The sequence below is a fragment of the Ictidomys tridecemlineatus genome, chromosome X (genome assembly GCF_052094955.1).
Source record: "Ictidomys tridecemlineatus isolate mIctTri1 chromosome X, mIctTri1.hap1, whole genome shotgun sequence".
Classification (NCBI taxonomy): domain Eukaryota; kingdom Metazoa; phylum Chordata; class Mammalia; order Rodentia; family Sciuridae; genus Ictidomys; species Ictidomys tridecemlineatus.
Genome location: NC_135493.1, coordinates 114,920,554 through 114,934,052, shown reverse-complemented (window position 1 = coordinate 114,934,052; position 13,499 = coordinate 114,920,554). Strand labels below are relative to the sequence as shown.

General features: G+C 37.8%; 1 protein-coding gene across 11 annotated transcripts in view; it reads left to right on the top strand.

Annotated features, from left to right (window-relative positions):
• The window catches only part of Reps2 (RALBP1 associated Eps domain containing 2), a 210,590-nt gene that overhangs the window by 84,506 nt on the left and 112,585 nt on the right, over positions 1-13,499 (top strand). For 8 of the 11 annotated variants that reach the window (XR_013431903.1, XR_013431904.1, XM_078035089.1 and 5 more), the window contains exons 3-5: positions 415-563; positions 3,193-3,319; positions 9,047-9,144. Coding sequence is in view for 9 of the 11 variants with exons in the window: in XM_078035089.1 (XP_077891215.1) it covers positions 415-563; positions 3,193-3,319; positions 9,047-9,144 (374 nt within the window). In the remaining 2 variants the exon portion in view is untranslated. The remainder of the gene's footprint in view (positions 1-414; positions 564-3,192; positions 3,320-9,046; positions 9,145-13,499) is intronic. The other 3 variants (XM_078035087.1, XM_078035091.1, XM_021722461.3) reach the window with 1 other exon arrangement.

Here is a 13,499-nt window from a genome sequence, read left to right as displayed (position 1 = left end):
TTTCTGTGAGGATTAATTGAGTTAATATTTGCAGTTCCTGAACACTGCATCTGGCATATTTAAGCATTGCATAAGTTTTACTTGATACCATTTGTCACTTACTGTATTTATACAATGTCATATCTTTTTTTTTTCTTGGCACTGAACTATAGGACGAAACAGGAGGTCATTCCTGAATTTGTTTTGCAATGATTCAACAGCATTGACAGGTGTTAAGCTAGAATACCTTGGTTAAAGTCATAGCATTTTTCTATCATGATATTTTTATGAATCCTCATTGTGCCTAATTGAATCTATATTTGGTGTTCTGAATTATTTCCTCAAAAATGATTCATCTTTTTGGCCATTGAGTTCCCCTTTTTTGCAGTTTTAAATTAAAGCCTCACTTGAGCTTCTCTCTTTTTGGTCCTAAAGAACTGCCTCTGCCTCGCTTTATGATGTCAAAGAACGATGGGGAGATACGATTTGGGAACCCGGCTGAGCTGCATGGAACTAAGGTTCAGATTCCATATTTAACCGCGGATAAAAATTCCTTCAAAAGAATGGACGATGAGGATAAACAGGTAAACAATCCAATTAGGCATGTTCATTTGATTCTGATCCTGAAACTTCTCATAGCAGGACCTCATGTCGGTTGTTAAGCTTCCAGCAAATCTCACCATCTGGAACACAATTATAGACTTGGAAGTGAGCCAGTAAAGTTTCCTTGTAGCAAGAAAAAGAGTGTGACGCATAGGAATTACCATGAGTCATCCAGGGGCCCTTTAGAGCCTACTTAAGTGTAGAATTGTATCTAAAATAAGGCTACTGATTTAATACATTTATTTGCTTTCTCTAGGTCATCCATTTTCTTACTGGGTTCTTTGAAATGTAGCTTCTAGGAGTTAATAGGCCCTTTCTTCCAAAAAAAGAAGTCTGGAGAAAAGGTTTTGCTGGGTAATATGTTTGGAAAATGCAGTTTCTTATCTCATTTTTTGGGGAAAGTTTTAGCTCTCAGTCTTGGAAATTCATAGTGCATATTGGCACATTACAGACCCTAAGAAGTACTGCTGTGAAGAGACCTGGAGATCTGTGTTTACTATGTTCCTTACACCAGGGAATCCTTTCAAGGGGACATGTTTGGAATGCCATATTGAAGAGTGCTGCTATTACCTATTTAGCAGTTTTGGAACCAGAATAGGGAGAATGGGCTTTTAAAATTAGGCCACTAATTGCAATAGTCAGATGTTAATTGGTAGAGACAAAAATATGAAATCTCAGAAGAATGGGCCTATTAAGAAGAGATAAATAGTCTACACATGAGTAAACCCTGAGGACACCAAGGCAAGAGCTCATATTTCTGATAAGGAATCTGAACCACATAGAGAAGTCAAATTATATTTGACATAGTGTTTTCTACATGTTAAAGAAATATGGTATATTTTAGGAAGACTTGAATCAAAAATTTTAAATTTAATGGACATTAAAGGATTATATTGGAGGATTAACTTATGGCTCACCTTGATGATGTTGAATATCTGAGGCATTGCTGCAAAAATTTTATATTAATAGTTAAGGGACGTGTAGCACATCCTGTTAATTGCATCTACTATTGCTTCTTACACATTTTAAACTAGCTCTTCAAGGATATATTAAAAAAGGGTGGTGTAGGAATTTCTAGTCAATATTTTTTGACATGTTTCCCTGCCAACATTTGGAGAAGAATGAAGATCCCCAAATACACAGTGGTTGATACCAAGGGAAATTTCCAGGCCTGGTCCCCTGGCTGTGTGAATGAAGGCTTATCCTTTCACTTGAGGCTGGGGTCATAACCATTCTCTGGGTATGAGCATACACTTGAAAGCAAATATATATAATATATTTTTAAAATATTATATAAATATAATATAAATATTTTTTAAATATTATATAAATATAATATAAATATTATATTAATATAATATTTTTTTTAAAAAAAGAGTATTTGTTCAGTAGCTCAGATCATATATATCTCTTTAGACTAAGGAAACCAGTAGTCTCTGTGTTTTGAAAAAAAAAAAAAACACTGTTCCCTTATTACTTGGGTACCACAAAGTTACTACTTTATTGGTAGTGTTTGAGAGAACAAACAAACAAAAACAAAAAAAAAAAAGAAGAAGAAGAGGAGGAAATCCAGCATCATATCAGGTTGTTGACCTTGCCTAGGGTCCTATATCAGGTTCATATTCGAATTGGGATTCAAATTATAGCTTGTGAAGGCTTCATCCTAGTATTTAGGAGAAGTCTAGTCAGAGTGGTTTAGCAGTAATGTATTGTTTGCAGTCTCTTAGTGTAAAAGAAAGTAAAAATGCTAACATTTTACATTGGCAGAGTAAGCTCCAAGAATATTTAGCATTAAGGATTTAAAATATAAATTTAAAATAGAAGGGAGATCAGTGGCGTCAAGGAAGAGAATAGAAGGGGAGGGTTAGGGTTAGGGTTAGATAGGGAGGAACAGTAGAGTGAAATTGATCAAGTTATGCTATATGCGTATATGAATATACCAATGTGAATTTCACTTTTAATATTTATAAAGTACCAATTTAAAAAACTATAAATAAATAGAAGGAAGACCAATAGAGTAGAGAAAGGGGAACAGGGGGAGAGAGGAGGGAAGGGAAAGAGGAAGGAACTACTCGAAACTGAGCTGAAGCAAATTATATTCCATGCATGTGAGATTATGTCAAAATGAATCCCAATAGTATGTATAACTATAATGTCTATAATGAACTAATTATATATATATATATTTATTTCATTATTTACATTTGCTGGGAGACTTGATAAGTGTAAATCCAGGAAATATAAGTCTTTATTAATGAATGAACATTGAATCTATCCACAAAGAAATAACAATTGGGGAGAATGAATGTTATTTCATATGGTCAGTGTCTTTCATTTTTTTAAAGGAAAATATTATTAGAATAACTGAAAGAGTTTCAGGCTTGTTTTAATGATTTAGGTAACACTGGTGAGACTTTGTTCTCTGAGAGACTTTTGAATCCTCAGACACTGCCTTTTAACCTTGCTGCATTTTTTTAGAGGAAACATTTCTCCCATTTGTTAAATTAGCTGGGTCACTGGCCGTAGAGTTGTGCTCTGCTTCCTAACCGTGGCTCAGAATGCCAGTCTTCTCAAGTAGTTGCCTCTGAACTCTGCTCTGGTTCTTTGAAGCAGGAAGCACAGTCTCCCACGATGTCACCCCTCGCCTCCCCTCCTTCTTCCCCGCCTCATTATCAGAGGGTGCCCTTGAGCCATGGCTACAGCAAACTGCGGAGCGGCACAGAACAGATGCATCCAGGTAAGATGCAACCTGGGGGTCAGCTGTCCCAGGCAGTGTCTTAGAGGTTTTTGAATCTACCAGGCAGCAGTGCTACCAGCTGCTTAATTTCCTGATTTAATTACTCTTGTCTTTGGAAACATGGCTCAGTTTAATTTTATATTCTCAAGCAAGGTTTTTTTTTTGGTTTTTGTTTGAAAATGAAATTAAATATATCACATTAATGGTTTGTTTCCTGTCCTAGAAACTCATTCATCTTTAGACTTGTAAACAACTATTTATATGGTATAACCTTTCATATACAGATTTTGTAAAATAGGAGCATAGCATGCTAAAGATTTTCAGTTTTGGGTAATAGTTATTCCTTTTTGCAAACATATCAAACATTTTTATATAATAGCTGCCTTTATGAAATTTCTTTAAAATGTAGCTATGCAAAAGCAAATGATTTGATCCACCCTTTAAAGACTGAGCACATAAGTGAAAATATTGAGCTCTTGTGTTTTGGAATAAAAATAAAGGAAATGCTAGGGAAAGGATTTTAAGGGAAAGGATTTTACTGAAAAGCATGCAATACACACAATTGTGGGGCTGCCTGCTTGCTCACATTTATGCTCTGCTGGCTATGTTAGTGGTAAAATATGTTAGTTGGTTCTGAGGATGACTTGCAAAGTTGGCTGCCTGGACTGTAATGTTTAAAGCTCCATAAATTCACTGCAGCATCTTGTCCTTCTAGGGTTTAGGCTCCCAGTTTTATGATAGGACCGATGTAAGGTATTTTTGGATTGGCTGTACTATAGCCCCCCTCCCCCTTTTATTTGGTGGGCAGTGACTGAAAATGACCCAGTTTCTGTGGGGTTTTTTGCTGTATTGAAAATAGTAGGGCTTCCTGAGGGTCACAGAAACAAAACTGTGTGCTAGGCTGAACTAGAGAGACTGTAAACTGGCAGAGAGAAGCAGGGATGACATGATGGAAAGAGTTTTGGATTGGAATCAGAAGATCTGGGATTCTGTGACTAGCTACATGAATTTGGGCAAGCCATTTAACTTCTCTGAACCATAGTTTTCTTGCCTCTTTTAACATACAGTCACAGTGTCCTTTAGGGATGTTATGAGCTTCAGTAAGAACACGAATGTAAAATCTGTTTGGGAAATTAATTCCTGTGTAAATGCAAGATGACATTGCTAATGGATAGTAACAAAAAAAATCACTTTCCTGAAAGTTGAATATCCCACTGGTGTTGAAAACTCAACAGGGCTAAAAATTCTTCATTATCCTCTTATCGTTTCCCTTGCCTGATTTCTCTATTTTTAGAAGTAGGTCTTTTTTCTCTTTCTAATATTATTTGAGCTTTGGAAGTTGGTTTTAAATTCATAGGTCAATTTGATTTTCTTATACTGAGTCAGCCTGTCGCTAAGTTCTACCTTCTATATTATTTAAAAAACTTGTCTGTACTCTTATTTCTTGCCCCATCCTTTCATTCCATTCAAATTGGGCTTCTAAGTTGCCCAGTGCCAGCAAAACATCCTGCTTCTTTCTGGACTTTTAGCAGCCTATGCTAAGATGTCCATGCTTCCATGCCTCTTTATACTTTTAAAAAAATTATACTTATATATAACAGCAGAATGCATTACAATTCTTATTACATATACAGAGCACAATTTTTCATATCTCTGGTTGTATACAAAGTATATTCACACCATTTGTGTCTTCATACGTGTACTTTAGATAATAATGTCCATCACATTCCACCATCATTTCTAACCCCATGCCTCCTCCCTTTCCCTCCAACCCCTCTGCCCTATCTGGAGTTCATTTATTCCTCTCATGTTCCCTCTCCCTATCCCACTATGAATCAGCCTCCTTATATCAGAGAAAACATTTCGCATTTGGTATTTTGGGTTGGCTAACTTCACTTAGCATTATCTTTTCTAACTCTATCCATTTACCTGCAAATGCCATGATTTTATTCTCTTTTATTGCTGAGTAATATCCCATTGTGTATATATGACACATTTTTTAATCCATTCATCTATTGAAGGGCATCTAGGTTGGTTCCACAATTTAGCTATTGTGAATTGTGCTGCTATAAACATTGATGTGGCTGTGTCCCTGTAGTATGCGTTTTTTTTTTGAGAGAGAGAGAGAGAGAGAGAGAGAGAGAGAGAGAGAGAGAGAGAGAGAGAGAGAGAGAATTTTAATATTCATTTTTTAGTTTTCAGTGGACACAACAACATCTTTGTTTATATGTGGTGCTGAGGATCGAACCCAGGCCGCATTGCATGCCAGGCGAGCGTGCTACAGCTTGAGCCACATCCCCAGCCCCTAGTATGCGGTTTTTAAGTCTTTTGGGTATAGATGGAGGAGAGGGATAGCTGGGTCAAATGGTGGTTCCATTCCCAATTTTACAAGAAATCTTCATACTGCTTTCCATATTGGCTGCACAATTTGCTGTCCCACCAGCAGTGTATAAGTGTACCTTTTCCCCCACATCCTCGCCAATACTTGTTGTTTGTCTTCATAATAGCTGCAATTCTGACTGGAGTGAGATGAAATCTTCGAGTGGTTTTGATTTGCATTTCTCTAATTGCTAACGATGGTGAACATTTTTTCATATATTTATTGATTGATTGTATAGAAACAATCTGTGAGGTGAATAGAGAGCCTACATCTTGGGAGTAAATTTTTACCCCTCACGTATCAGAGCACTAATCTATAGGGTATATAAAGAACTCAAAAAGTTAAACATACACACAAAAACAAAACAAAACAAAACAAATCCCCCAAATAACCCAATCAGGCCAAGGACCTGAACAGACACTTCTCTTTATACTTTTTAAGTGAGGTAAAATTTATACATGATAAACGCACACTTTTGGGTGGGAGGTATTGGGGATTGAACCTAGGGATGTTGAACCATTCAGCCACATCACCAGTCCTTTTTCTTTTTTTTTTTTTTTAATTTTGAGACAAGATTTCGCTAACTTACTAAGGGCCTTGCTAAATTGCTGAGACTGGCTTGAGTTTTAACAGATGAATATGCCTGTGTAACCACCACTTAAATAAAAATACATTTCCATTATGGCAGAGATAACCTCTCCAGTCACTGCCTACTCCCCAATGCAAGGACAGTTTTTTTTTAAGAGAGAGAGAGAATTTTAATATTTATTCTTTAATTTTTGGTGGACACAACATCTTTATATATGGTGCTGAGGATCGAACCCGGGCCGCACACACGCCAGGCGAGCGAGCTACCCTTGAGCCACATCCCCAGCCTCACAAGGACTGTTTTGATTTTGTTACACCATCTTGCCTCTTCTAGAACTTCATGCAAATGGTAACATACAGAATGATTGTATTCATTTGTGTCTACGGGCCTTCCCTCAGCATAGTGGTTGAAATTCACTGTTATAGTGGTCCTGGTAGTTCCTTTTGTGTCATTATTCAGTAGATTCCAAAATGTGACTATATTACAATTTGATGGTCATTCTCTGGATGGACATTTGACTTGTTTCCCAGTGTTTGGCTGTTATGAATAAGGATACTATGAACAATTTTTGCATTAATCTTTTTGTGACATATGCTGTTATTTCTCTGGCACATAGTAGTGGAATCTCTAGGTCTTAGTGTCATAAGTAAGAAACTGGCAGAGTTTTAGTTTGATAGTAAACTTTGGAGTGATGAAATCTTAAGGTTTTTTAAAAATAGTTCTTCCTTTGGAGAAAGATGATACTTCTCTTTCCTTCCTAAACCTCCTGTAAAGTGATTGAAGAATTACTTTGTTTGCATTGAATTGAATGTTTTGGGTTTCATTTGGGAGCAAAGCAAGCCAATACAATAAATAACCCCTACCTTTTAAGTTCCTGAGTTCAGGTCCAATTGAGAAATGAGCCAGAAGTCAGACTGGTCTGATGATGACCTGAATATCACTTTACACAGCTGACTGGAATATATGTCAGATATGTGGCCTGATGGACTTCAGACACTCATATTAGTCATAGGCAGGGTTGGTGAGATCAGGCTTTCCATATAGTAGGAAGAGGAAATCTACCTTCAGAATGACACCCCCTTCCCTGACTTCATGCCACTGAGTCCTCATCTAGGCCTCCTGATGAAAATAACCTCTCCCTCCCTCCCTCTCACTTTGTATCTTCCTCCCTCCAAGGGAACACCTTGTAGGTGAGGGACTGGAGGTGAAGGCCAGATAGTGGTTTCCTTCCTCACATCTCCCGCTGGCAAATAAGAGCCTCTTCCTTCTAATGTGAAGCACATGGAACTCATGGGCTTTGCCTCCCAGGTGAACTTTATGACCACTGTGATTCCAACCATGCTATGGTTAATTGTTTAAAATCTTTTGGCAAGCTAGACACTATGGTGCATGCTTGCAATCCTAGAGACTCACAAGTTTGAGGCCAGACTTGGCTACTTAGTGAGATCTGTCTCAAAATAAAATAAATAAAGAGATGGAGGTAAAGCTCACTGGTTCAGTCCTCAGTACCATTTAAAAAAAATCTTTTGGCAGAGTGCAGTTGGTATTAAGTGTTGAAGTCAGTATTCAATCAACATGGAATAACTTACAAAAAATCCTACTTGTCACAAGGTATCAGCTGACTTACTTTTTGCAATTTGAATTATGTGCTTTCAATATATATTTCTTTTTCAGTTTTTCTATTTGTATCCATTCTTTGTAGGTTCTGAAAATCTACTTAAGGATTTTCCAGGCAATCATTTTGATATTTTAATATGTTATTATATTGCTTTCTAGTTGCTAGGAAGAAATATAGAAAGCAGATGTGAGCCCAGTAGTATTTTGTTTTTGATGTACTGTTGTTATACCTTCTTTATTTTAGAAAGAACAGTGGTAAACTGATCCCATAAGAGGCTGCTCTGCTCTCCATTTAATTTTATTTATAAATAAACTAAAGAAAAAAAGTATTTTATGTATTTACATTCTGTCCAGAACTTGGACTGTTAACCCACAGAGATGAGAAATAGTTTCAACTTGGGTGAGAATTGCTCCTTTCTGTTGGAGCTAAATACTACCTGGTTATGTTGAACTGTCTTCCTGCCACATTGACAAGGTTATTATTAAGTGTTCTGGAAACAAAAGAAGTAAAAAAAAACCCATTATTTTTTGGGCCTTACAAACTTTTTTTAAAGGTAGTGAAATCATTTTTGAAGTTTGGCTACTGAATAGCAGAATAGTATAAATATAAAATACATTTATTCATTTTTGTACTTTATTCGGTTTTGTCTTTTATATTATACAGAAGGAAGACAGTGCCATTTATTTTAAAAAAATAAATGGTAATGTTGATTTTTAGTATTCAAAATGCATATTGATTTTCTTCAGGGTTGGATGGTGAATAGAAGATATTTAAACAGAGGCATATATAGAATTTACCTCATCTAGAATTTGGATACTTTTAACATGGCACTTTTCTAGCTACTCTTTTTTTTAAATCACAATTAAAGTTTTCACTATTTCAGCCACACACTTTATTCCTTAATGTTAACCTGATGTAAATATTTTTCTGCTTTAGTATGAATTCATTGGATGTCTTTAGACTATTTAGTGAAATTGTGCCCAAGGATTCATCTGTCCTAGGTGGCCCTTTGAGCCTATGCTCTAATTCCTTTGCCAATTCTTCCCTGAAAAGCAGATGCTATATCAGTTTAAATGTGAAGTCATAATTTTTGGACGGAATTGCTGCATACCATGCTAACTTTCTCTCCTGCTCTTTCAGCTCCTTATGAAGCTAGACAGCCCCTTGTCCAGCCTGAGGGACCCTCATCTGGGGGTCCAGGAGCCAAACCCCTTCGGCATCAGGCTTCCCTTATCCGGGTAAGTAATGAAGTAGGGCTCTGCCAGTGAAAGAGTGGAGACAAGCTTTGAATTTTGGGGATGTGGCTTTTTTGGGGGGGAGTACTGGGGATTGTACTCAGGGGCATTCGACCACTGAGCCACATCCCTAGCCTGATTTTGTATTTTATTTAGAGATAGGATCTCACTGAGTTATTTAGTGATTTGCCATTGCTTCGCCTGGCTTTGAATTTGCAATCCTCCTGTCTCAGCCTCCTGAGCCACTGAGATTACGGGTGTGTGCCACAGTGCCTGGCTGAGGATGTGGCTTTTTGATGGACCATCTTTTACCCTTCAGGGAAGATATATAACTACCTCCATGCACAAATACTGCATTTCTTGTTCTGTTGCTTGTGTATTTTCTATCGTGTTTATTTCTACTCCTCTTCATTGTCTTTAGATAAACCAGGCTAGTCCTTGAGTTTTGTTCTCAATCTTTAGATATAAAGCATCCTTCCGCCTTTATCTGCTTAATCATTAGGTAACTCCTTCAAGGAAAGCTTTACTTTTTCTAAAGCAGCCTGTTCTGTCTATACCTTTTCTTTGTTATAATTAATTCAGTACATAATTGTTTTCCATTTGGTTTGTGCCTTCAATTATAAAAGGCAGCAGTACTTCCATATTCTCTCACTGTCTAGGACAATGCTGTTTGGAGAATAGTTATTTTGTAAGTGGCAGAAACTACAGTTTTTATATGTCAGATACAAAAGAACAGGTGATATCTCATTTTTTCCTGGCCACATTACAGCTTTAGACAGCTTCAGCTTTTCCAGTGTTTTCCATTGGATAAAGAGCTCTTATTTTTTTTCTATGTCTGCAGCTGTTGTCTTGTGAAGTAGTTGACTCCTGTGGTGAAGTCATTTTCTCAGAAGAATGATGTGTGTGTGCCTGTGTGTGTCTGCTTGCAGAGGATAAATTATAAAAAACTATGTTTATTGTTTAACACTAAATACAAGAGGAAGTGGGGTGGTTTGTGTAACATTTCAATTGTATAATTCAGGAAGAAGGATCATTTATTCACAGAGAGTTCTACTTAAAATAGAAGAGTGATGTTGGACACTCTCATAAAGAAGTGGACTATTAGATTGGAAGTCTGAAGAAGATCCTGGAGTTCACTGAGTCCTTTCTGGGGATGGGACCTTGTGTTAGGCAAGGTGCAGTAGTTGATCTTTTAAAGTGGTACTCTGTATATAAAGAACTTTCTTAAAAATAGTAATTCAGCCATGTGTGATATATTTAGCACTTCCTAAAACCATAAGCTCTAGGTACTGCTCTATTAATGAGTTGACTTTGGCTGAGGTCAAGCAGCTCATTGAAGGTTTTATTCATTGGTAGTAAGTATCAGAGCTAGAATTTTTAAAAAATATTTTTTGTTGTAGACGAACACACAGTATCTTTATTTATTTTTATGTGGTGCTGAGGATTGAACCCAGGGCCTCACACATAGGAGGCAAGCGCTTTACCGCTGAGCTACAGCCTCAGCCCCAGAGCCAGAATTTGAGTTGAGGCCTGTTCAATGTGAAAGCATGCCCTTTGAGTCAGGCACAGTGTTGCATGCCTGTAATCCCAGGGGCCTGGGAGGCTGAGGCAGGAGGATCACAATTTCAAAGCCAGTTTCAATAAAAGTGAGGCACTAAGCAAGTCAGTGAGACCCTGTTTCTAAATAAAATACAAAAAGAGCTGGAGATGTGCCCCAGTGGTTAAGTGTCCCTGAGTTCAATCCCTCGTACTTCCTCCACCAAAAAATCTGCCCTTTGAAATAATTTGCCTGTTAAGAGTTCTATATTATAAGAAAGCTAGGTTCTAAAGTTGCTTTATAAATAACCATTGGGTATAGTAAAAAAACATCCTTTTAGTGAGCATGTGTTGTGCTTATTATGGATCCTATAGCTTCACACATGCTAGACAAATGCTTTACCTCTGGGCTACATACACAGCCTAAAAAGTATTCTTTTAAATTTTTTTTTGTACTTGTAGATGGACAGCATGCCTTTATTTAATTAGTTTATTTTTATGTGGTGCTAAGAATTGAACCCAGTGCCTCACATGTGCTAGATAAGCACTCTGCCACTGAGCTATAGCCCCAGCCCCTAAAAAGTGTTCTTGAAAATTCTTTTTTGGTACCACATTGGGAAATTAAGATGCCATTCTCTCCCAAGGCCAACACAGCTCAATTTTACCCCCAACTTGGAACAGAGAGTTGTTTCTTCAGCTGAGCCCCAGATGTAGTAGTTGGCTGCATTTAGAGATCTTGTGGTACAAAAATATGTGCTTCTAAACACCAGATTCCCATCCATTGTAGAGACATATTTATGTTGGGGAAAGGTATTGGAGACACTGGGATTCATCCCCAGACTCTCCAGGTTATGATTGTGCAGGTTCCTGCAGAGTATGTTCTGGTTATGTGGAGACTAGATCTTCAATGGTTAGGATGATGATCAGACAAGCAGTGAATCCTGAGCTTTGTAGTGCTAGGACAGGAGTTCCTGAATGCCTTCTACCAAGACCCTGGAAGGGATGGCCATGAGCACTTACTTGGATTGGTGCCTTCTGACTTCTCTTTTGATCTCTAGGTATCCTTTCTGCTGATAAACATGCTTCTTGAGCCATTCACTGAATTAATATTTAGAGACACCTGTTAAGTGCTGCTCAGGTACTGTGTTCAGGATATAAAAATGAGGTCTAACCCTAGCAGTCCCTGCCCTTATAGAGCTTATAGGCTATTGGAGGAGATATTCATTAACCAAACCATCACAAGGTAAATATATAATTATTGATGGGCCTAAGTAAACTCCTCTTATTAACAGCAATGTCTTTGAGCCCCTAGGTCAAAATAACAGCAGGATAATAAGATGAACGAACCAGCACCTGCAAAAGTGTGAAGTAGAGCAAAGAGACCCCAGAAACAGTTATGATATGTGATGTGAACACAAATTATACTGTGCTTCTAGGATGAAAAATGGGGGTAAGGTATGACCTAGCCTGGACAGACAGGGACTGATCAAGGAAGGCTTCGATAAGGGAGTAATATATAAGTTGAAATGAGAAGGATACAGAGGTGTTCACCAGAACAGTGAATGGGGAACAGGCTAGAAGATAGAATTGCCTATACAAAGACATTTTCCACATGCTTAGCATTTTGTACACATTAACTCTTTTGAGTTAATTACTGTTATCCCATTTTTAAAAAGGTAACAAAACCTGAGGTTTTAAATACTTACGGTTTGCCTATGGTCACAGTTAGGAAGTTGTAGGATCAAAGTTCAGATATTGGATACATACCATTCTCTGCACTGATTGCTGGTTTCCGAACTGGATGGGTGATGATGTCATTTTCAAACGAAAAACTGGTGCCGGGAGAAAATGGTGTCATAGATCAGTGTTGTATATTAGGAATTGAGCTTCTGAGAGCACAGAGGAAGTAACCAAGAGTTGGCAGGTTCAGTGGGTCTGGAGTTTTGGTGAGATCTGAAGCTGGACACATGTATTTGACAGCAATTGGTCATCAGAAGGTCTTGTGGTATACTGTAGAGAACTGCCCTGGGGCAAGAGTTTTCATTTCTATATGACAAATGACTCAGCATGGATTTATCAATGCATTGTAACAAGTCCCACCATCTGATTCTCTTAATGTTTGTTTGGCATCAGTAGAGATTCTCCTGCCTCCTGTTTGAAGCATGGCCTTGTTGAAGATGAGAGCAAGGGCCCTTTCTTATTCAGGACAGCAGTTTGTGGTTTTTGTGGCTGATGTATTTTTCTTTATTCAGTTCTTAGGTTTCCTTCTTATGCTTGTCAGCTTGGTTTGGCTGGACTCCATGTTCCAGAAAACAGAATGCCAACCTGAATTAGTCATGGAGATGAGGGGATTTGAAGTGAAGGTTCTTGGTGGAAGGGGATTAGTATTTATCAGGAATGGTACTAGGCTAGCTGGGTTGACTAATTCTTCTCATTTTGTTTTGTTTCTGTGCTGATGGCAACCCTCTCTCTTCCTTCTAACTTCCTTTGTGGTCTGATATTCAAATCCATTCTGCCTGATTAGAAGGGGGTACATGGCCTCTAGGGTCCTGGGGAAGGCCTTTAGGGACACCTGACTAGTGCCATTACAGATCTTGGATGTGGCATTTTACAAGTGCTAGTATCCAAACATCCGAATGATTAATCTTTTTGCTTAATATTTTAGGAATTTCACTTTTTTTTTTTTTGGTTTGGGTGTTAGATGTTCCCTCCACCATTTCAGGTACTAAGCATAACCTATGTTGGTGGGTGGTTGATAGTGGTTTGTAAAGAAATTAAGCCAGGAATGATGCCACACACCTTTAATTCTGGTGATGCTGAGG